We start from the raw sequence: 23,055 nt of genomic DNA, 5'->3' as shown, positions 1-23,055 counted from the left end.
GCAAACGGCATGAAAACATACGCTCCCAGCGCACGTACTTTTGGGACAAGTGAGGCTTGATTCTATATTTTCAGTACTATGACAACCTGGGGGTATCTCCCAACATGCATATTGTACCCCGTCTAATGCTAATGTAACAATCGCTTCCATTGAACCCAAGAAACTCCACGGTAACAGACCTTTGCAGCACTTGCCGGTCTAAGTGTTATACAAATCCATCCCCTCCCACAAACACCCTCCTTGTCCGTCCGTCCTTACACCTGAACACCCTACGCGTTGACTGCCGCAGGAGCCGGCTGGACAGCCTCCACCTGCTTGATCTGGTCCGTTGTCCTCAAGGCGTCGGTTGTCTCCACACCTTCCATGGGTTCCGCGGGTTGCGCGGGTTGCCCGTGCGCACCGTTGACCTTGCTCTCCGTGGCCTGCTGCTGCTGCTCCTGCGCTTTCGTCTCCTCCATCTTCTGCTTTTCACTCTTGGCCGCGGGATTCAGGAAGCGCTCCGGCACGCCCTTGGCCGCATACGTCCCGCTCCCCGCCCAGGCACCCAGGGCGCCACTGAACTTATAGTTGCCCCGTATGAGCCTGTGGATCTCGCGGTACGCATAGGCGTTGTAGTAGGGCAGACCGGTCTCGGGGTCATGGTAGCGAGCTGGATGGTTGGTGATCGCGCACACCGGGGCGGCAGTGGGTTCTGTTCTCGTCAGTAAGGGCTACCACATTGTCGGGAACGCGGTGTGGGAGGAGGTGAAGACGTACTGGCGAGCTTGGTCATCTTGCGACCAAACAGAACCTGCGTCTGTATGGACTTGTCCTTGATGGCATTCTCGTCAAAGTTCTGATAGATAATGGTGTTGCGTGTCGCCGTGGTAGTGGACTCCGGCGCTGTTTCTCCTGTCGCTGTGGCCGCGGACGGCGGCTCAGGGGCTTCAGTTAGCGTGGCACCCGTGCCATTTTCTGTGGGTGTGATGGGCTTGTCGACAGGTGGTGTGAGCTTGTTCACAGGAGGCACGGGCCCATCCGAGGCGGCAACGGGCTGGTGGGGCGTCTGCTTCTGGGACGTCTGTTCCTGCGTGGGAGGCTCGGATGGCTGCGGTGTCGGTGCGGCCAATACAGAAGATTTTGGCGTGTCCGGATGGTTTGGCGGAGGGGCGCTGGGCGAGGGATCGACGCCTGCGGGGGCCGCCAGGACTGGCGCTGCTAGTACGGCAGATGCCTTGTTGTTGTTGTTGTTGTTGTTGTTGTTGTTTTTGTTGTTGTTGTTTTTGTTGTTGTTGTTGTTTTTGTTGTTGTTGTTGTTGTTGTTGTTGTTGTTGTTGTTGTCGTTGTTGTTGTCGTTGTTTTCTGATACCGCCGTGGTCGATGCTGGCCCTGGCACTGGAGCCGCCAATCCATTCGTTGTCGTCGTTGTCGGAGGCGACACCGCAGACGGCTGTGCTATCTGCGGCTCTGTCACTTCTAGAGTCCCGTTTGTTTGATGTGAAGTCCCCTGCTCCTCCTTGACTGGCGTTGCCACATTGCCATTTTCAGTCTTTGAAGGTATCTCTTTCGGGGGTCCTGTGCCATTTGTGACCGGGGTCTCGCCGCTGCCATCTGGTTTCGCCTTGTCCTTGTCTTTGTCCTTGGGCTTCCGCTCCTTTCTTTTCGGCTTCTCCTCCATGACAACATAGCTCGTCAAGCCACCGTCTTTCCACGCCCTCGTGCCGCTCCAAAAGGTGATGACGGGGCCCTTTAATGTCCGGTTGTTGAGTGCGGCCAGCTTGGCCTTTCGCTCTTCCTCGCGCGACTTCTCGGCCTCCTCCCACCGATTGAGGCTCTTTGCGTTCCGCTTCTCCACCAGCGCCGCCTCGCGGAGCCTCTCTTCCTGCGTCATCGGCGGCTTCTTCATGGCCTCGGCCTTGGCGGCCTTTTTGGCCATGTGCTCCATCTGCTTGAGCCGTCGCGCCTCGCGCTCCTCCATCTGCGCGTGCAGCTGCTCCTTGGACATGCGGGTCGTGGATCGGGAGGATGCGCGCGTGGGCAGTTCGGACGTGGTGGGCAGCCACGATGTCCGCTCCGACTTCTTCTTGGGACGTGGCGCGGGCGGTGGGACGACCTGTCGCTGCGGGGTCGCGTCGACGCGGACCTTTTTCCGGAACCTGGAGGGGATGGCGTCCGTGGCCTTGCGTTTCCGCGCGGCGGCGCGTTGTGCCTTTTCTTTGCGTTCCAGCTCCTTCTCGCCCTCGAGCTCGTCGACCTGGGCGCCGTTCTTGTCGTCCTCGTCGTCGTCCGAGGACGAGTCCATGTGCACGTCGGACGCGTCGTCGCCCACCTCGCTGAAGCCTTGGTCATCATCGTCCTCAGCGAAGAGGAGCTCCAGGTCCGAGTCGGGCTCCTCGTTGGCGAGCATGAACTTCATCCTGTTGCCCGCGGTGGAGCGCCGTTTTCGTCCCGTGGCCAGCCATTCTGTCGCTTGCTCCGAGGAAGGCGTCTCGTCGTCGCTGGTGGACGTGTCGCTATCGCTTCCGACATCCTTGGATCGTTCGCGACTGGTGGTGATGAGGTCGGCATCGTCCCGTTCGGCAGGTGTGGGTTCCGCGTCGGCGGACATTATCATCGATGAAAGTATGTAGACAGTAAACTATTCGGGAGTAAGAAAAGGCATCGTTATTTGTCGCTCATCCAGCATGGTCGTGGCGTTTTGCTGTGGAATTCGCATGCAGGTTTCTAAATGGTGATGTCGTGTGCTTGTAACTGGAGAAATTCGAAAGGTGGCAGAAGAAGCGCGTCCAGTCACGTCCGTCTGAACGCAGCGCATCTGCACTACTAATCCTGGTGGGGTTACAGGGTAGGCCATATCAAAGGGGGACTGGCGCACAACCCAAAGACTACTATAAGTTAATAGACACTGCTGATACCATTGCAAACGCTCTAATCTGATAAACGCAAATATGTACATGTAGTATGCCTCTTTGTATTGTGTGCACCTCAAACTCCTTGTAACGCCCCACGCTCCGAGTCCGTTTCTACACGTTCTTCACATCTCATCTTCAACATGATCTTGGTAGACCGTCGCATCCTTGCAGAACCCAAGCCAATTGCGGTGATGACAGCTAGTTGCAGTCGCAGTTGCAGGCTCGCGGGTAGCCCTAGGCTGGGACGCTTCAGGCGCCGAGGTGATGGGTGGCATCCCCGTGTTTCCCTTTGAAGGCGCTGTGGGTTCGACGCTATCCTTGCAGCCCCCGAACCAGCCAGGCGTCTCGCAGGTTGTCGAGCTCGGCTCCTGTGTCGTCGTGGTTTCGGTACTCGTCGTCTTGTCATAACAGCCGAACCAGCCAGGTGTCTCGCACGTCGAAGTCGAGCTAGTCGATGATGTGGTTGTGGCTGGCTCCGTGTTCGTTGACGTCTTGTCGAGACAACCCCACCACCCGGGCGTTTCGCATGTCGACGTTCTTGTTCGCGTCCTCGTGGTGGTCGACGAGTGTGCAGTCGTCGTTGTTTCTGTGCCATTCGACTCGTAGAACTTCCACGGCCCACAGTCGCGACACTCTGGGGACGACTTACACTCGGGAACATTGTCGTACTTGAGAATCACATCGCTGATGACGGATCGGATGCGATGGGTGCCTATGCCCACCCTCCATCCCTTGTCGGTGACCACATCGTAGATGCACTCCTGTCCTGTGTGGCACATGGACTCCATTGCGTAGCCTGCGAAGGAGCAGGTGGCTGTGGCGCCATTGCAGGTCCCAATGTAGACCGGGTCGGCGGTGTGTCCAAAGTGATACACCCCGGTGTTCTTCCTCGTCTGAGGTGCCGAGACGTCAGCGCCTCGGGGCACTGGAAGACCGAGGCGCGAAGCCGGCAAGGCCTCGGGCACAGCCTCAAAGGTCACCACGGGCAGGCCGTACGTCAGCCCCAATAGCGAACTGACAGCACCGCCCAGGGAGTGACCCGTCAACCAAATGTGCGAGTCGGGGTATCGCTCGGTGACATTCGAGTAGAGCTCGCGGGCTGCGGTGTAATAGCGATTCTCCTCCATGAGGGCTCCAACCACGCATGTATTGTTGCATGAGTAGGTTCCCGTGGCACAGTCGCATACCTGATGCCACGTCCATTGGCCCTGTTGGCCGCAGCAGCAGCTAAAGAAGAGGTTGTCGTTGACCTTGTCATTGGTTGTTGTGCCCTCGCCGTCAAACACGGCCGTGGATGTGCCCTTTAGACCGATGACGATAGTTTCGTTCTTCTCATCTGCCCACACGTGACCCCGAAGCCCGTCACCTTCCCAGCCAAAATCGTCGCTACGGCCAAAGGGGCCTCGAACGTCCTCCCAGTCACCCTCGCCTTCCTTCTCCACATAGGCGTCGGCTGCCATGTAAGCCATACTCAGCACCGTGGCCTTGTCCGTGATGTCTGGCGTTGGCAAATCATCCATCGTCCAGGCAGACATGTCGAGCACGGCTGCCGCGCCTGTGCGTCTCGCCTCAGCCACCATGGGGTCAATCACTGATGGACGCCGGTCTCGGAGTCGCTCAATCGTCTCGGCTCGACTCCGCGCCTTTAACTTGGTGAGATCATGCTCTCCAAAATCGTCTTCGGCAGCCAAGAAGACACGCGACTCATCGTGGAAAATGTCCTTGGATCGGTGTAGAGAGGGGTGTTTGTTGGTTCCGTGATGGTAAATGTGGCGTAGGGTGAACGTATGCTCGGATGGTATTATCGGTTCGGGATTCGATGGCAGGAGAGGGCCTGGTGCGAATAATGTGTCATCAACAAGTTGTGAGGTCGATGCGGTCACCGTAGTCGGTGCAACCGCGAGGAATGACAAGAGGATTGCCGCCGTGACTCGACCAGTGGACGCGCATCGACGCCCGAAGGAGGCCTTCCTGTGCGACTCCATAGTGTGCGAAGCAGATGAGCAGAGCAGTCTAATGAGGGCAGATTATGAAGACGTGAAGTAAAGATAGCTAGACAAGATGACGAACGACAAAGCTGAGGATGTTGTGAGAAGGGAGAGTTGGCAGTGAAGTGAAGTCAACCATCCATCCATCGACTGGACGCTGATGTTGTCATCGTTCGTTATCACGTTATCAGTTGGGTCCTCGAGGTATCGCGTGACGGCGACAAAACTGGGCTAGCTCGAGAGTTAGTGTAAAGGAGAGATTGCAGTGCCGCCACTAACGCATCCAGATAAATGAGGATAGCCCAGCCGGCACAGATACCTCTGCCCCTCAGCGCATGTGACCCTCTGTGGCCCAGTCCCCCGGACCCCTGCGGGCTGTTGTACAGTGCCAGGCACCGACGCGTCTCCAGGCTTGAGGGACCTGCAGCAGCGCGATCGAGCAACCTCTAGTCAGTCACTCCAGTCACGCCTCTTGTTAATTTTCGAGCTGTGCAATCCGACCGGCCAGCCCTTTGCGCATCGTCATCAACCGCACCGACCTAGATTGCCGTCCTTCTCTGCGGCTACGAGGTCTTGCGCATTTCGGGACCAATCGACTTTTCATTCACCCCATTTCCTCCATCCATCAGTCGTCAGGATGGCTTCCATGTGAGTCCGCGCGCCGCCCCATGCAGCTTGACTTGCGCCGGCAGCTAGCTAACCTCGACGCCAGCGAGAGCTTCGACAACATCTACCTCGACCTCTCCAAGGAGAGCGGCAAGTGTCGATTTGCCGAGACCGGATTTGGCTGGAAGCCCGCGAGCGGCGGCGACACCTTCACCCTCGACCAGAGCAACATTGGCGGCGGCCACTGGAGTCGCGCCTCCAAAGGCTACGAGGTGCGCATCCTCCAGCGGAACTCGTCCACCATCATCCAGCTCGATGGCTTCGCCCAGGAGGACTATGAGCGCCTCGCCAAGATCTTCAAGAACTGGTACAGCGCGCCGCTCGAGAACAAGGAGCATGCCCTGCGCGGCTGGAACTGGGGCAAGGCCGAGTTCTCAAAGGCCGAGCTCATCTTCAACGTCCAGAACCGCCCCGCCTTCGAGGTCCCCTACACCGAGATCGGAAACACCAACCTGGCGGGCCGCAATGAGGTCGCCGTCGAGATGACCCTGCCCCTCAAGCCCGAGGACACGGGCACCAACGGCGCCCTGGGCGGCGCCCGCGGCAAGGGCAAGAAGGCCGGCGCCGGCAGGGACCAGCTCGTCGAGATGCGCTTCTACATCCCCGGCATGACCACCAAGAAGGAGACCGAGGGCGACGACGCCGCCAGCGACGCCGACGAGGCCGAGAAGAGCGCCGCCACCCTCTTCTACGACACCCTCATGGAGAAGGCCGACATTGGCGACACGGCCGGCGACGCCATCGCCACCTTCCTCGACGTCCTCCACCTCACCCCCCGCGGCCGCTTCGACATTGACATGTACGAGTCGTCCTTCCGCCTGCGCGGCAAGACCTACGACTACAAGATCCAGTACGAGGCCATCAAGAAGTTCATGGTCCTCCCCAAGCCCGACGAGATGCACTGCATGCTCTGCATCGGCCTCGACCCGCCCCTGCGCCAGGGCCAGACCCGCTACCCCTTTGTCGTCATGCAGTTCAAGAAGGACGAGGAGGTCACCATTGACCTCAACCTCGAGGACGAGGAGCTCGAGGGCAAGTACAAGGACAAGCTCGTCTCGCACTACGAGGAGCCCCTGCACCACGTCATGGCCAAGATCTTCAGGGGCCTCGCCAACAAGAAGATCTCCTCCCCGGCCAAGGACTTTATCACGTACGTACATATCATTTCGCATGGCCTGACCAGCCCGCTAACATACGCAGCCACCGCAACCAGTACGGCATCAAGTGCTCCATCAAGGCCTCCGAGGGCTTCCTCTACTGCCTCGAAAAGGCCTTCATGTTCGTGCCCAAGCCCGCCACGTACATTGCCTACGAGCAGACCGCCTCCATCACCTTCTCCCGCGTGTCGGGCGCCGTCTCGGCCCTGTCCACCTTTGACATCACCGTCAAGCTCAAAAACGGCGCCGGCTCCTCGCAGTTCAGCAACATCAACCGCGAGGACCTCAAGGCCCTCGAGGCCTTCTTCAAGCTCAAGGGCATCCGCGTCAAGAACGAGATTGACGAGGAGTCCAACATGCTCGCCGCCGCCATGCGGGAGCAGGCCATGGACGAGTCCGACGACGAGATTGTGGCCGCCAAGGCGGACCGCGGCTCCGCCGACGAGGACGAGGAGAGCGTCGACGAGGACTTTCAGGCCGACAGCGACAGCGACGTGGCCGAGGAGTACGACAGTGCCCACGATAGTAGCTCTGGGGACTCGGCGAGCGGCAGCGACCAGGGCGAGAGCGACGTCGACGGTGACGAGATGGACGTCGATGACGGCGAGGAGGAAGAGGAGCGACCAAAGAAGAAGTCGAAAACCGGTTAAGATGCTTATCAAGGGCTGCTGGGGATGGGAGGAGGGGGAGGTACCTAACTCACTGCTGATTAAGAGACACGGCGTTCCGGAGGCTAACTAGTCGGGCGGGCATCATTGAATACTTTGGCATTGGCCACATCATACCTTTTTTTTTTTTTAACAACCCTTGAGAACCTTTTTTCATAAATGCTCCAAGTGTCGAGCATCTTGTCCTGTTCAGGAGAATGGAAAACCCAGAGAAGAGGCATTGCACGTTGATACCAGACCACCACATGGAGAAAGAATCTCTATTTTTGTTGTCTACTTTGTCATTGTCCATCATTCATCATGCTCGAAACCAAGTCTAAACAGATCCATCCCTACAAACAGAAGGAAACAAGTGCCGATGTGTACTGGACCAATCCCGGGTCCCTGTCGATGGTTGTGAATGTTTCCGTAAAAGCGCCTGCTCAAACCCGAGAGTCCGTGAGCCCCCATTATCCCTTGGGGGCCCCTTTATGGCGGTAACGCCTTTCAACGAGAGACTCGAGAACAAAAGGAGAGAGAGATAAAAAGAGTGTCCGCAATCCCCTTCCCGTGAGGGCGGATCGTGATATGCCGTTCTATGGTGCCATGCGCATCTTCTGCGACTTTTTTTGGTTGTTTGTTTTTGAGGTGCAGCGTCTCTTTGGTGGGGTATTCCCAAACAATGAAACACACAGAGGATATCCTTTAGATGTGCTCGCCAGTGCCTTTGACTTGGGAGCGCGGGAACAGAGCGTATTGACCAACAGGTGGTGCGACCTGTGCGGACAGGCTCGACGTCCTCGCACGGGGCCAGCGGAGCCTCGCAGGATCTTGCGCCTTGAAAGAGCTCATGTCCTCACGCACTATCGACTCACTCGCGTGCGAGCGGTGCATAGGCTTCCTTGCAAAGTTTACGACCGGCATCTGTGGCAGCTCCGGCACTGTATCCGTGTTGACCGGGGACGTGTACTCCTGATCAGTTTTGTCATTTTTATCATCTTGCGCCTCAGCAAGCACGTTCGCAGGCATCTGCTCGCCCTCGGTGGTGATGCCAGCAGCTTTGTTGAGCGACGTGCTGCTGCTGTTCACAGTCAGGCGAGTCATAGCCGTGAAGGCCGAGTTGGCTGAGACGTGGCGATCATCGGTCCGTGTGCTGGACATTGTGTTGGTAGTAGAGGTGCTCGAGCGCTGCTGGTAGGACAAGGGCGACCTCGCCTCCACCGGCGAAACCTCGTCGTGGTAAGGCCCGCGCAGGATCTCGTCGTCGTGGTACTCATACCTCCCAGCCAACATTTGCTGATGGAAGTCCCCAGGGATAAGCAGGGAGGGAGAGAGGTTGAATCCATGCGATTCGTGGAAGCTCGACGCGTACGATGCCGGGCGCACACCCTTGAGTTGGGACAAGCGGCCTCCCCTATCTCCACGAGGAAGTGAAAAGTTGCCCGACACAGCCAAGTGGCTGTAGGGAGCCGGCGTGTCCTGGCCACTGAACTGGGACTGGCTCGCTGCTTGGGCAACCGTCGTCTCAAACATGTCCTCCTCCGTCACAGCGGGTAGGTTGCCGTGACTCTTCGGTGACGACGCTTCGGCTAGTCCACCATCAGCCAGGGCAAGCTGCACCGAAGGCTGCATTGGTGCTCGGGCACTGTCTAGAGACGGGCGATCCCATTGATAATCAAAATTGGCGTCCGCTTCATGCTCGTAGCAGTAGTCAATGGCATCCTCCCAGCTGCCACTAGTTGGCGAGGCCGGTGTCAGAGGGGCCTCTTCGCTTGCGCCTGCAGCATCGACCTGAGCCTTGACGTCGATTGCGATTGGGCCGAGTGTGTCGGACTGGGTACTCATGGGCCGGGAGCGAGACCCGAAAGACCGAAGCGCGGGAACAGACTGGCTACCGCGGAGCGACGAGTTACTCGCGATACTCAGTCTCGAGCGACCAGCGACGCCATGCTGCTCCTCTTCCTCGGGAACATCAGGTAGAGCCTTGTCAAAACTAGGCGAAAGCTGGGGGCAAGCGAGTGGCCACGCCGCATCGTCAGGGGTAGTGATTGCGTGAGAGAACCGCCCGTCGCCTTCGACGCCAAACGCCTCGAAATCTGCTGGTGGCACGACTCCATGCGCCGTCGCTGGCGGTGGTGGCGAGGCCTCTGGCTGTTCAGAGGGGTCGAACGGCAGAGGCTTGCGGAAACCCCCACTCGTTCGTGGGCGGTCGGCAGCTGCAGGACCGAATGCGCTAAAGCCTTCTGGCGCCAGGGATTGGCGGCTTGAGAGGCGAGGTGGTGGCACGGGTGCAAAGCTGGTTGGCTCTGTGCCGCCAAAGTCAGTGGGGGGCTGGGATCCGAGCAGCTGGGAAGCTCGCGGCGGATTGGTGCGAAGCTGATCCGAAGACTTGGCCGACCTCATAGCATGATACGAGCCAGGCACAGGGGCAGTGTGACGAGGCACGAACGGAGGGCGAGACGGCGGGGCTGCCAACGGGGCGTCGTCAAAATCACTCTGGATAGAGTCAATGGACGCGTTGTGGAAATGGTGCAGGTCCTGGGCTTTGATCTTTAGTGCGCCGGGTTCCGCGGTGGTATCCACGCGATTCCCGCTGGGCAGGTCAGGCACTTCGTGTCGATTCGTGTGGGTGACGTGCTGAAAGTTGAAAGGGCCTGAGATCTGCAGTCTCTTCTGGGCTGTATCGTCACGCGATGGCTTGCGCCTAGCGAAGATGGTCGGAATAAGCGAGTCCTTGGAGAAGCCTTCAGCACTCGTTTCGGCAGAGTACATTGAGCTGTTGGACGAGCTGTGAGAGCTGCTGGCGCGCTTGTACTTGTTGTTTGCGTGGTTGCCCCGCTGGAACAGATTGCGTCCCAGGATTTGAACGCTTTCCCTCGAGGTGCGCAGCTCTGAAGGCGCGCCGCTCGAGTTGGATCGGCTTGACGGGTTGCGACTGAGCGACATGTTCTCGAAAGCCTGTTCCCAAGGTGACCTATCCATTGCATGCCGAGGTGAGGAACCTGCCGATTGTTGTCGCTGCACCCTGGGACGATTCAGATACGAAGCCCTTTTCATCTGCTTGCTCAGTTGGCGAAGCCTTTCGGGAGAAGGCGGCCCCTCCATGGCGGGCTCCATGTAGTCAAGGTCTGGGGTAGCATGAGGATCTGACCTAGCAAAATCGCTGTTCTCTCGAGCCAATGAGGGTACCGATAGTGAGGTCTTCAGGGCGTCTCTGCTCTGGGTGCGGCGAGCACGCCTAGAGCTTTGTTGCTGCTGTTGTTGGCCGTTGATCTGGGCCATAGCGGCGGTTATAACAGAGGGCGACGAGCAAACGTGCCCTCTGGGATCATTGACAGCTCGCGCTCCAGACTGGGGTACGTTCCAACGCCCAGAAGGACTGTCGCGTGCTTGTCCCTCCACGAAATCCGTTCAATTGGTCGCAGTGATTTTTCAAGTGTACAATGCCAATGCTCGCGAATTGCAGCAACGCAGAGTCCGGCTTGGTATTGTCCGTCGCTCTGTCAGTCGGTATATCGAGGTGGGGGATGAGTTGAGCGAAAATGCGCAAGTCAAGATCGTCGAGGGGCCAAGCCAAGACGGTGTCCGGAGAATATCAGAATCTCAGAGAGCAGAGATTGGGCGTCAATCCGCAAGACCGCAACTCGGGGTCTTTTGGGGGAAATTGGTTGTAATGAGTCGTTTGTGGGGAGAGGCGAGTAGTGGTAGAAAGAAAGACGACATGGAGAGCTTCCTGAGCTGCAAAGGTACAAGTAGGTGAGGTACCAAACCAAGGTTGCTTGAAGAAGCAGAGCGTCTGCCGACTAGTCTATTGATGCATGAAACTGAGCGAGAGAGAGCGGGCGAGCAAAGAAGCAGAGAATGATAATAATAATATGACTCCGTCACCATGCAAAAGCAACGGAAAAAGGAGCGAGGCAACACTGACGGTTTGCTGATGCGCACCAGAGTCGAGTAGCACAGACAGCAAAGGTAAGGTCAAGTCAGGTACGCAGCGCTGACGGCAAGGCAGTGATAATAAAAGGAATAATTTCGCTGTAATGAGAAGTGACAGATGGTGCCGACCGGGGAGACGCGCCATATGGGCACGGGCCCAATGGAGCAGGCAGGGATCACGACCTTGAGGCCAGGGGCTGGCGTCCGATCAGGGGAGGTCCTCGCAGGCTCGCACACGACAAACAGGGGTCGAGTCCTTCAAGCCTTCAAGGAATCAACACGCCAGGCCGCCACCAGACGACTGGACCCTAATTGATACGGTAGCCTTGTTGGGCACGGTTGGTGACGGAGACGGACTGCAGTATGACTGCCAGTGCAGTGGACTGCCAACTGGAGTCCAATCTGGAGCTTGTTCCTGGCCGTGCCTGGTTCCTGCGCTAGACAATGCCTGATGGAGTAGCTGGGCCGAGAAGGGCTAAGCTTGCCTCCGCTGGCGCAGCTGCGCTAGCAGAGCTCAGGACTGGACTTGCCAATTGATCACCTGTTGGTCGCTTGCCCTCATTACCGTTACCATACTACTCACTTGGTTCATGTTGTTGGTTGACGGCATCTTCCCTGAATCGCGATATGCACGGTGACGGAAATTGATCACTCTGTCTGTTCATGTTTCTGGGGATGACGGGAGAACGTCGAAACGTCAAGACAATTGAAACAAGTTGAGGAAACAACGGGCGCCGCATCTGGTCGGCGAAAGGGCTTCGAATCGTTAACACACTGAGACACGTGGGGACTGCGTGTTTCCGACTATGAACAGTTAGCGTTTACGTTGAAGAAGCACAAACTGAACGGGCAAGTTGTGCTGCAAGGGATCTACAAGTCAATGTCGACTCAGCCAAGATGTCATGAAACTCCACGCCTGGTCAAAACGAACACATTGGCAATGCTGCCAGCCCTTGAGACAATGACTTGTCTCGCCGCCGTCCAGCAACATGAACAGAACTTCCAGACGCAACCCGGATTCTGAGCAACAACGCGCACCGCTCGCGGATGAGGATGCTTGGTGCTTTTGCCAGCACCGCACTCCACCTCACTCCACTCCCCAACATTTGCATCCGCTGGGTCCAGTCTCCGTCCATTCGGCTTCCATGGGGAACCCAAGCCCGGAAAAGAGGGCTCCCGGTTCCGCTCCGAGTGCGCCATGGCACTGTACGCCTTTGGTACAAATCCATATCGGCTGCGAAATATTGACGATAAACACGCCAGCCCGCCGCGTTGGAGTGGGCGCAGCCAAGCAAGGGGCACTGGCAGCAGGTCTCTAGTAGACTCTTGACATCTGTCGTAAAGTTTCTCGCTGCCCAAGTGATTACGACGATGGCGACGGCAGCCCAGGGGTCTGGCTGGCTGGTGGTGGCACATACCGGAGGGATGTGTAGCGCGAGGAGACTAGACTAGAAAGTCGTGAAACAAGCCAAGTGGGAACACGAAGCTGCATCTGCCGGCGTCGCTCTCTGCAACAGTGCCGCTCATTGCTCAAGGACATACGTACGTAGTATTGATTGTACGTAGTACAACAGTGCGATCTGATAGCAATTGATAGACGATGAGTGGCTGCTCGTCTGGCAGCACGCAGAGAAACCGAAGATGTGCATGAGGCATGCGGAGGGCCGGCAATAGCTCGATGGATAGCTACCTCGAGTCGGCGCAGGGCGAGACTGACTTTGACGCCCGCGACCTGTGTCACCATTGTGCTCTGCTACAGACTATCAATCTTCTGGTGATGCCCTCGGGACATGGAGCTGGTCAAGAACACGTGTGACTGTACGTACGGAGTAGCACATCCCCCGCGGGTGGTCACCGTCGTCAATGCCTTACCGTACGTACTACGTATCCGTGGTGTGAGACATGAGGTCAAACGGGCCCCCACGTTGGTAGTCTAGCGGTGTAGTGTAAAAGTACCCCTAACTTCTTCAATTGCTCCCGAGTGTCTCAGCTTTGGGATATGATTGAGCATACGTCCAGTCTGCTGTCCCATGTGGAGGTCAGACTGGTTTTCTGATGGTCTCGCACTGTTGCCGTACTTCATAATTCATGAATAACTTGCGAGTGGAGTGATGTGCAATCGGCCCTGCCGACGATCATGATCAGAGTCATCAGGCGGCCGGAATCCGATATTAATACCTGCGGTGATCAGCAATGAGCTGAACTGACCATGACGAGACTGGCGATTCGACTAATTAAGCCGCAGTTGCAACGTGTTGCAATGTCATCGTCTTGCAACAACAGACCAACAATTCACAGCCACTGTCGGGAAGAGTAACCAACTTGCAACAAGCCCACGAAAAAGTCCATGCAGCGGGATTCGCGCCACGGGAACGTGACGAAACCTGCAGAAGGCGGCGTAATGTGAGCCCACATAGCGACTGGACTGGAGCTCGGCACGGAAAAGATAGGCATCTCAGTCCGTATTCAATAGGGACTCGGGAAGCTATTGGGCATCGACACCTGAAAGGTACCTTACCTAGGCAAGAAAAAACGCAATGATGGCTGGTGCTTACTGTCACGTGCGTGTCTTTCGCGTGTGAAAGTTAACATGGTCACTATCCGTACCTGACGCAGTGCAGCGATGGTCGCACCACAGCGCTATATGATCGACAGCGTATGGGCAAGGCGAACCGTATCCTCGGGTTCGGTCTCCGTGGGATTGATTGATTGCCAAGCTGCTGCGTGCCCACCGTAGTCCACGCGGGGCGCCGACTTGCGCAGTCTTGCGGCCCTTGCCTTGGTCTGCCTACACTGGCGACCCGTGTTGAGAGCGGTGTGCGCAGGATGCATCCGAGGGAGAAAAGTCGCGTTTCGAGTGGAAGCCCGGAAGCCCTGTGGGTGTTCGAACCCCCCTTGGCATTGAAATGTTTTCTGTAGAGTGTCCACGCCTACGTATCTGTACGTGGAAGGGTCCAAGCAAGTCCAACAGTGACTGACGACTGGAGCCTCATGCGAGCCATCTGCACGACGCGGCAGGGGTCACGTCCTTCTGGAGCAGCGTCGGCCATTGGCTCGCGCAGGCGCGTCCTGCGGGCGGGTCGCACGGGACGCCCATCCAGGACCTCCAGAGTCCAGTCTGCATTCTGCAGTCATGCAGGAGACGGAAGACGGGCGGGGATGACAGCCTTCACAAGTTCCAGTCATGTTCGTGACAACTTGTCAGTGACATCCAACAAGATTTCACGCTTCAGTCCCCACCAAGAGGTGGCCTTACGGAGTACATAGTGGCTAGAAGTTGCATCGGGTCCTTCGTGATCCCAATTGATAGGCCACTCGTATCATACATGTAGTACTTATATGCACGCACGGATACGTCAAGTAGGTACATATGATACCGTAAGTGGCCCATTAGCAATTGGGTTTCGCTTCCAAGTTCCAAGCAATTAAGTCAGATAAATTTTAATACGCAGGCCACTACAAAGTCACATGGAAGCTCCACTTGGCCTCACCCAGCATCTCACGAGGCAGCCTGTTCGGCTGTTCCTTTCATCATGGTTGGTGTCTCCATTTATCCGTACTCAGCAGCATGAGACCTGTCACTGTCATAAGACTCCTGTGGTAATAATTGAGAAGCTTAAAGCTCGTTTCAAGGCGACCGATATCATGCGGCATGACACTGACAGTTATCCAGCTGCCGTCAGGTTGCATGCACATGCTCGCAAGGCCAGTCTCTTTTGAGAATTGGGTTCTTGCAGTGCAGGGTTACGTCGGGGTCTGGTCCCCGTCCTTGGTTTCAACTTTCAACACTAAAAGTACCTTACCTACCCCAGACAGCTCTCACCATCAGCCTGCCAGGAAACGTGACGCTATGTCATGAAATGTTGCCACATTCTAATTATCTCGAGGTCACTTGCGCTACAGAACGGGTGGCTGAACAAGGGCCATCGACGCAGGCGCTGCCCTCACTACATGTTGTTTGAAGGCTGATTTCAACGACGGACGAGGGAGACTTGGCCGATAACTTCACGTACGATCAACTTTAATTGTTGATATGTTTTTTTTTTTTTAAAAAAAAAACAGACACTCATAAACTCCCCATTACTACGTACATGCCAAATTGCGAGCAAGCATGCGTTGTACACTTTTCAACAGGCTGTATCCTTGTTGAAGCGCATAATCATCAGCCTATATCAAGATGCAGCATTATAACATTTGATCGCCGACTTGCTGTTCACCGGTCGACCCTTATTAGGATATTACATGCATCCTCCTGCTCACCCAATCCTGACAGAAAGACAATCTGCGCACATATTGTAATAACGATCCACAGTCTGCGAGCCACGGATGCATCATGCACTGGCGGCGGGCCCCAGCAGGGGCTCGAGCATCTTCAACGTTGTTGCTGACATGCGTTCTCCAGGTGGCCGATGCGATGATTTCACGCGTCTATTCACCTACAGCATGGCCCAGATGGGCCATTGTCTTCATCTCCCAGCCTAGTCGAGGCACAGCGCGCGTTCCTGGACTTAGGTCTGCGCTCCGCTGCCTCTGGAAACTATATTAACAGTGATTATATACGTTCACGTACCGGCCTGCTCGGTTGAGATGTGCCCGACTGATCAGTGAACCAGCCAGCCAGCCCTTTCGGGTTAAGGGACCGCGGCCCCCATCTTGACCTGCCGCAAGAGGCCACAGAAGACGCATATCGCGGGGCGAGAGTCCAGGGGAGGCAAAGTCACCGATCGTGTCAACCAACACTCAGCTTTCGCTCAAGTTAGAACGTAGCCCTCATCAGGATCTTGACGATGGTAACATCTCATTTCTCGGCAGCCCACAACGACGCGCGTGCTTCTTTTCAATTGCCAGATCGCTTATAATAGCATATTGTCTCCGAGGCAGGGGAAGGCTCCTCCCCTCTGATGATAACGCGCTTGATCTTGTGGGATGAAGCCTCGCCAGGCCCCAGGTTGTTCCTTTTGGTCCTGCGATTTGAATCTGAGCGCTCTCCCTGTAAGGCATGCCACGCGTGCGTCCGACTCATCAATGATCAATCCTTCCAGACTTTTTTTTTTCAGAAAAGTGCCGCACCACTTCTCCTTGCAAGTTGCATGGCAATGCATGCGGCCCTGCGGGCCAGGTACCCTTGTCATCGTGCCGCCCACGCACAGGATTCGCGATGCGGGACCGAAAGGGGATGAATTGATTGACTTTCTGTGATGCTCTCGGAGTCCTTTCGCTTCCAGGTCTTTGTTTCGGGCGCATATCCACGTTGACCGCAAGCAGACGTTCCAAAAGCTTCTTCGCGGGTGCTCATGCGAGCAAACCGCGCTCCGTCTCGAGAGATTTTGCCATCTGTGCACGCAGAGACGTTGTAGAACAATAGTTCAGACCGAGAGAAGCCCGATGAACAGCTTGGCTGGGAACAAGGCTGTGCAGAGTTGACAGCGGGTTTTGGGGCCGGGCGGGGTGGCTGGCTAGCTCCCCGCTTTGCCTCGCCCTCTACACGCCAGTCCCTGGTTCGCCATGCCACACAACTTGAAGTCACTCCGTACTTGAAGTGGCTACTGACAAAGTCTGAAAAGGCACCCAGACCAACGGGACCTGGCCCTCAAAAAGATGGAGTCGCCGAAAGACTGTAGCGAGCGGGATCTCCTGCTTACTGTGAACCGCCGATTGCCGCCGCTCCGTTTTCCCTCCTCCTCCGTTGCCTCGAGCTCCGTTCGGCACCGGGTAGGCCCGGACCTTTATCTGATCGCGAGCTCAAGGGAGCACGCACACTTATCAAACTACTCTCTCTCTCGCTCTTATGCGGCCGTGGTGAGTTGATGTGTTATTATAGCCCAGTACTAGGAAAGCTCGCTTATGCAAGATAGATAGATCCCCCTTTACGCGTTAGCCTTGTTCGGACGGCATGGTCACCTGCAGGAAGAACAATGAGAAGTCGGGGTGTTGAGTTTCGATCTGAAGACCGTCTCGAATTGTACACGGTAAGGGCCACGCAGTTTGCAGAAAGTCGTTGCAAGCAGAATCAAGTTCGATAACGTATGAACCAGAAACGTGACAACGTGTCCGGTCCTAACCTGTCGGCCTTGTCCCTCTCAAGAGACATTCATACAGAGAAACCCCAACTTAGAGAGGGTCACGGTGCAGTGTTCGAGAGGGCGTCACTTCCCTCCAGACGGCTTCGGCACATCACAGGTAACGCCCTCCCTCCTCAGCTGCTCGTTGTACCGCAAAGTCTCAGCCCTCTCCTCGGGCGTCACCTTGGGCGGGAGCAAGCCCTCGGCAGGGTGGAACATGTACTTACGCGAGACGCCTCTTCCGTCGGTCGCCTTGATCCCCCATCCGGCTTCGGACTGGAACGGCTCAAAGTATTCCTTGATCTGCGCTGGGCTGAGGCCGCGGGCGTCGATAACGGTTTTGCGCTCGCCGTCGATGGAGCGGAGGACGCCGTCGTCGCCGAGGAAGACGATGCCTTTGGGGTCGAGGACCAGACTCTTCATTACGTCGATTACGGACATGTCATCGGTATTTGGTTGGACGGCTGGGGTTCGGGAACCGCTGGCGTCCTGCCGATTTGTTATCAGTCCAGGGAAGGCCCTCGTGAGTGAATAGTTGACAGGACAATTACCGGTGAATGGTCAGGCATGTTGATGAAGTGAAGTATAAAACAACAACAGTAATTGGTACAAGTATGTCGTGGAAGAAGGTGGTGGGGTGGCAGTCTCAAACCATTTTAAACGGTGGTGGTACTGGGAATCGTGGCGAAATTCCTGGTGTGCTGTCATCCAATAACGGCGATCATCACAACTGATTCACGATGCGTGCGCACATGCTGCCAAATGTGGGAGCCTGCGCACGGAAAACAAGTTCTTGACGGGACAGCCACACCATTAGGCCACACATACCTGGGCGATTCTGAGAAGAGAACTTAGGGGTATCAAGTGACGCTAGATTCAAGGGTCATCCAAGTTTCGCAAAATAACACCAGTGGCCGCTCCACAATCCGACGGTTGGGGAGCAGTCGGCAGTCCAGAAGCTGTGGACTGCTCGAGTCTAGAGGGAAAGAAAACATCGACAGGCTCTGCGCACCTCATCCTTCCAAGTGCCACGAGGACGACGTGCCATGCTATCTGCTCATGAGTTCGGCGATGGAAAGACAGGGAACAAACTCCGTGCGTCACATCCCGAAAACAAAAAGCCACCGAGACCTCCGCAACTCCATACGTATAATCGCTCGAGACAGGGCGTTGATCCGCTTTGTATTACTATTCGTGAGCTTGTCCTCTTCCGATCAGCTCGACGGGCCTGGGCGAGTTGATCCATCGTCGTGATCGACGTCCATATCCTCTTTCCGGCTCTTGCGCCTCGGCCTGAACATGTCTCCCAGCGCATCGCTTAGGCTGCGTGATCTCATGCGCGCCGCATGCTCTTCGTCGTCGACCGTGTCGCGAAACGGCTCCTCTTGATCGTGGAAAGCACGTGCGAGATTGTCCTCGGAGACAGGTCCATCTTCGTTGAAAAAGAGGCTCGCGCGTATTCGTGAGCGCAGATGTCGCATTGACGACTGCGTCGCCAGGGCTCTCTTGTCGCCACGCAAAAAACCATCCTTCATCACCGTCGTGACTGTCGATGACAACGGGGATGGTGATATGAATGTCCCAGACCGACGGTGCTGAGTTGGCCCAAGAGTATGTGCTCGGCCCTGAGGCGTCGTGGGCCGTTCCAGGCAGCCTGGTGGTGCTAGCCCATCGCGCATCGGCGTCGTAGGAGTATACATGACCGCCGAGCCCCTCATCAGTGTGTCGGCAGAGAGGGTCCTAATGCCTCTACCGGGCGGCTTTAAGGGTGAAGGGCCATCCCAAGGGTTGTGCTCCAGTGAGCTGTTGTCCACTCCAGGCGTCTCTGGTATGCTGCCTGGAGTAGGGTGGAAAACGGAGGCAGCATCGTAATCAATGTCGGGTGCTTGCGATCTGTTGCCCTCTGCAAATACAATACGCGAGTGTTTGCTAGAACGACGACTCTGTGCTACCGACGGTCTGCGGGGCGTGTCTTCGTACGGCTGGTGGCTGTCATGGCGGTCAAGGCCTATAGTCTCTTCCACGCCGGTGGTGTCTGACAGTGCATCATCCTCGTCGTCACCCTCACGTTGTTGTCGCCCACTCGTAATGAGAAACACGCCAAAGAAGGTGAGGAGACAGCCACCGACAAACTTGCCCGCCTGCTCTGCGTTGGTCTTCTCAAAGTCGCGATAGAGAATGGCGCTTCCGAGGATGACACAAAGGGTAAACATGACGAACTGGATCGGAATCACCTGCGTCGACTCGAAGCGTTGCAGGGCCTTGTTGACGTAGCGAATCTGCATGATGGCTGTCCCGAGCAGGATAAAAACCAGGACATACGTGACAGGCGTCGTGAATGCCCGCCACAACGTCGACGATAGCATGGACGAAACACCTTTCGTAGATAGCGCCGTATAGCCCCCTATAACTCGTCAATATTCCGGATCGACTTAGATGGGAAAGTGCAATAACTCACCGAAAAGGCCAACCAGTCCTAGATCGATAAGGATGGTTCGACGTCCATAGCGAGGGCTTGCCCACATCAAGACAATGATTAGAAATACCGTTACTCCCAGGTAGATTTCGAAGGCCAGAGTGGTAATGGCGCCCCAAACATCATGAGGATTCAGCTTGGTCTCCTCTGTCTTCGCGCTGAGCACCACGGTCACAACTCCCCCAACCGCCACGACCACACCCCAGAAGTCCCTCTGCCGGAACCGCTCCTGGAACATGAGAGGCGCAATGAGACAGTTTGATATGAGAGCGACGACACCGAGAGGCGAAACGATCGAGGCAGGTGCGAAGCCATATGCCAGAAAGTTGCCCATTTCTCCGAGTGTAATCAGGACCTGCCCCAGCCACCAGTAGGGCGACTTCAGGTAAGACGACGCAGCCTTGGCCTGTCGTTCGGCCTCTGCCTCATCCTCGTCGTCGTTCCCTTCTTCTACGGTCGTGGTCCCCGAATTATACGACTGCGTGAGCGGTTCCGTCTCGTGACTATCGTGCGGTGGTTCGTCGTCGTCAGATATTGTAGCCCCATTTCCGCCGCCGCCGCCGGTGTTCCCGTTCGTGCCATAGCCGAGGGCGCCATAGGTCGATGACTGCCCTGAATGCGCTCGCTTCGTAGCTGCTCGGGCTCGCTTGCGTATTGAAATTCTTTGCTTGTGCAGCCGCGTATGTGCGTAACGCTGTACATTGAGTGCGAGGGCGATCAGGACGTTCCCCACGATAGCTGTGACTATGCCGATGAGCGAGGACCAATTCTGGAGCTCATGTCCACCGCCATGCCCTGTGTTGTTGTGACCTGGTAGCGGCGTCGCCGTCATTGTGGCGGTTGGTGTAAATCGGTCGAGGGAATGAGTCGAGGACCATGGCAGCTCATTTGCTGGGCTGGGTAGCTTCATGTCTGTTGTCCCTGGAGGCCCACGCAACGCTTCGTAATCGGAATCTTTTTCTTCGCTTCGACTTGCTCTGCTGTCGTTGATCCGCCGCGCGCCCTGTCCGCTGTCTTGCGCAGTCAGAGAGGTTGGGCGCCAGCCAGCCCCTCGACGTCGCGATGGCGCTACGTCGCGCGGGCGCTGCCTGCCAGGTTAGCAGTGCCGAAGCTCGTCAAGTCTCGCTGATCCGAGACACCGTGCTTAACGCCTGGCTGGGTGATGCCAAAAGAATGGCCTGCGTGAACTAGGATGGGAAGACCCTTCTCACCCAGCTGCGTAATTAGAACATGGCGGATGACAGTCTAGTTGTCTTGGCGGCCCATGCGGTCATTTCACGATGGCCCGAGCCACGTCCGCTCTGACGACCCCAGCCACACCCGAAGCTAACACGCCACAACCGCGCCACGTAGTACAACGTCTTAGCCAACATGTCCAGTCTTTGCTAAATCGAAGGGGCTGGCTAAGTAGGACGGATTTCTTGAACGGTACCTTCATAGCCGTTGGGATTGTTGGACGCAACATTCTTTCTGCGATGTGAAAGAGTTCGAGGTCTTGTATCCGTATGTACATGACATACTAGGCAGCCTCTTAGAAGTGGAATGAACCGAGCAAAAGTCGAACTAGAATACAGGGGACGATGAACAAAAACATATCAATGATCGTGAAAAGCAGGCACAAGTACTTACGTATAATACCATCGTATTGGAGTCTCGCACAGCTCATAATGTAGCCGCCTGTGTGGTCACGGTGATGTATTAGTGGAGACTGATGGACACATGATCCAATGAGAACGCATGGCACTTAACATGAAGCCACTCAGCCGAAGGCCCGGTTGCCTTCGTATAATCCAGTCCTATGGTCGTGAACTTCATTCATGACGTCTGGCCTCTTGTATTCCCGTTTCTGAACATATTCCATCGACAACTTGTTTCTATTCATCGGTAACTCAGCCGAGAACATCAAAATCATCATCGCCCTACTGCACCATGCAGCCTCACGGCCTGGCTAGTCTTCTCTTCTCGAGCTATAGCCCATATGCGCTCCTGCATCTCCCACAACCTACCCCAAATGACCTACCTTCTGGATGTGATGGGAACGCTTTTGGATTCCAGGACGCATTCGAGGATCTGTTGGCAGTGAGCAATGGCCAGCCCTTGCCTGACATCAACCGACGGTACCAGCAAAAGCTGGCCCTCCGGGAAATGTTCCCGTCAGGCGAGCCCATGGGCTTCTGGCATAGTCGACTTGCGGCAGCTGGCTTGTTGAGTGGCTATCGAGCCTCGAGGAACCTTGACCAGTTTACCAAGTCGGACTTTGAAGCGTTGCACAGTGAGCTCAGATCGAAAGCCAACGAGATCTGGGGTCGCCGTATGCGACGTCAAGCTATTCAGGAGATGATCGAGGACGACACGCATGGAGGCCCTCTGCGTAGGGATAGAACCTCGGCAGCGAAGGAACGTCTACAGTCGCAGAGGCGACACGATGAAGCGCTCGAAATGCATGGGCATAGCAACAACACTCACAAGGCTCAACAAGAAGCTTCCACTGCGGGTTCAAAGCCACTGCCTGAAACTGAGCTGGAATTATCGGAAGCCCTTCACGGTCTTGCCGAATCAGGGCAGCGCACATGGGATGCGTTTGCAAAGTCTTTCGTGAAGCCCTTGCCTCATATCCTCGAGTCATTGTTTGGTCTTGATGGAAAGGCTGTTGACGATGCATCGCGCGCGGGCACCCAAATTGAGGAAGAATTTGCAAAAGCCGAAAAGGCATTCCGCGATATCGCACGGCAGCTAGGGTCCCATATGCCCACTCCTGAACAGCAGCCGCGCATGGACGCCGCGAGGCGGGCGTCACCGGATAACTTGGCAGCCCAGACTGAACGAGAGCAACCATCGCACGCCCCGCCAGCAAATGAACACATCACTAAGCAGCGGAACACCAGGATTGAAGAGTCGGAAGACAGGCATTGCGACGAATATGGCTACATCCATTCCAAGGTCATCCGCAAAGAAATCGACGAGGACGGGGTGGAGGTGGGACGGACCGAAACATACGCCATGTATCCGGCCCCTGACCGTGTGTCGTCCCCGAGTGATGAAAGCGCGACATCTAAAAAGAAACAAGACAAGACTGGCTGGTTTTGGAGGTGAAGTGAAGTTTGGTGCAATACTGCCCAGTGCAAATTGCCGGTTGCTGGTTACCCAGAGGTCAGTTATATACTCTCTACTCTAAAAGATACGAAATCTGGTTATCAACGTCAACGCTGCGCTATCGCAGCTGGCCTTATTG

The 23,055-nt window shown here is 56.2% G+C and overlaps 7 protein-coding genes across 7 annotated transcripts; 2 read left to right on the top strand and 5 right to left on the bottom strand.

The window, feature by feature from the left end:
• Positions 1-50: 50 nt before the first annotated feature.
• On the bottom strand, positions 51-2,806 carry F5Z01DRAFT_659472 (YL1 nuclear protein-domain-containing protein). The gene is made up of 3 exons (XM_046263772.1): positions 1,302-2,806; positions 757-1,226; positions 51-691 (listed from the first exon to the last, which is right to left on the bottom strand). Exons 1-3 carry the CDS (start codon positions 2,591-2,593, stop codon positions 270-272), a joined length of 2,184 nt encoding a protein of 727 aa, XP_046116717.1. The 5' UTR covers positions 2,594-2,806; the 3' UTR covers positions 51-269.
• F5Z01DRAFT_659470 (Alpha/Beta hydrolase protein) lies at positions 2,807-5,035 on the bottom strand. The gene has a single exon (XM_046263771.1). It carries the CDS (start codon positions 4,874-4,876, stop codon positions 3,014-3,016), a length of 1,863 nt encoding a protein of 620 aa, XP_046116716.1. The 5' UTR covers positions 4,877-5,035; the 3' UTR covers positions 2,807-3,013.
• A 211-nt stretch (positions 5,036-5,246) lies between these two features.
• Positions 5,247-7,614, top strand: F5Z01DRAFT_659469 (FACT complex subunit POB3). The gene is made up of 3 exons (XM_046263770.1): positions 5,247-5,527; positions 5,592-6,695; positions 6,746-7,614. Exons 1-3 carry the CDS (start codon positions 5,517-5,519, stop codon positions 7,350-7,352), a joined length of 1,722 nt encoding a protein of 573 aa, XP_046116715.1. The 5' UTR covers positions 5,247-5,516; the 3' UTR covers positions 7,353-7,614.
• A 246-nt stretch (positions 7,615-7,860) lies between these two features.
• Positions 7,861-10,894, bottom strand: F5Z01DRAFT_185772 (uncharacterized protein). Its single transcript, XM_046257972.1, has one exon. It carries the CDS (start codon positions 10,629-10,631, stop codon positions 8,055-8,057), a length of 2,577 nt encoding a protein of 858 aa, XP_046116714.1. The 5' UTR covers positions 10,632-10,894; the 3' UTR covers positions 7,861-8,054.
• A 6,537-nt stretch (positions 10,895-17,431) lies between these two features.
• Positions 17,432-17,916, bottom strand: F5Z01DRAFT_637954 (uncharacterized protein; the record flags this gene model as incomplete). The annotated part of the gene is made up of 2 exons (XM_046262324.1): positions 17,432-17,836; positions 17,899-17,916. The coding sequence occupies 2 exons, from the start codon at positions 17,914-17,916 to the stop codon at positions 17,432-17,434; spliced, it is 423 nt and encodes a 140-aa protein (XP_046116713.1).
• Positions 17,917-18,232: 316 nt separating this feature from the next.
• Positions 18,233-20,913, bottom strand: F5Z01DRAFT_185613 (DUF803 domain membrane protein). The gene is made up of 2 exons (XM_046257971.1): positions 19,806-20,913; positions 18,233-19,751 (listed from the first exon to the last, which is right to left on the bottom strand). The coding sequence occupies exons 1-2, from the start codon at positions 20,731-20,733 to the stop codon at positions 18,562-18,564; spliced, it is 2,118 nt and encodes a 705-aa protein (XP_046116712.1). The 5' UTR covers positions 20,734-20,913; the 3' UTR covers positions 18,233-18,561.
• A 692-nt stretch (positions 20,914-21,605) lies between these two features.
• Positions 21,606-23,049, top strand: F5Z01DRAFT_185514 (uncharacterized protein). Its single transcript, XM_046257970.1, has one exon. The coding sequence runs from the start codon at positions 21,753-21,755 to the stop codon at positions 22,914-22,916; it is 1,164 nt and encodes a 387-aa protein (XP_046116711.1). The 5' UTR covers positions 21,606-21,752; the 3' UTR covers positions 22,917-23,049.
• The last annotated feature ends 6 nt before the right edge of the window (positions 23,050-23,055 follow it).

This window comes from Emericellopsis atlantica, assembly GCF_019669845.1.
Source record: "Emericellopsis atlantica unplaced genomic scaffold F5Z01scaffold_19, whole genome shotgun sequence".
Classification (NCBI taxonomy): domain Eukaryota; kingdom Fungi; phylum Ascomycota; class Sordariomycetes; order Hypocreales; family Bionectriaceae; genus Emericellopsis; species Emericellopsis atlantica.
The sequence above is the reverse complement of the archived record's forward strand: the minus strand, read 5'-3'. Positions and strand labels throughout refer to the sequence as shown.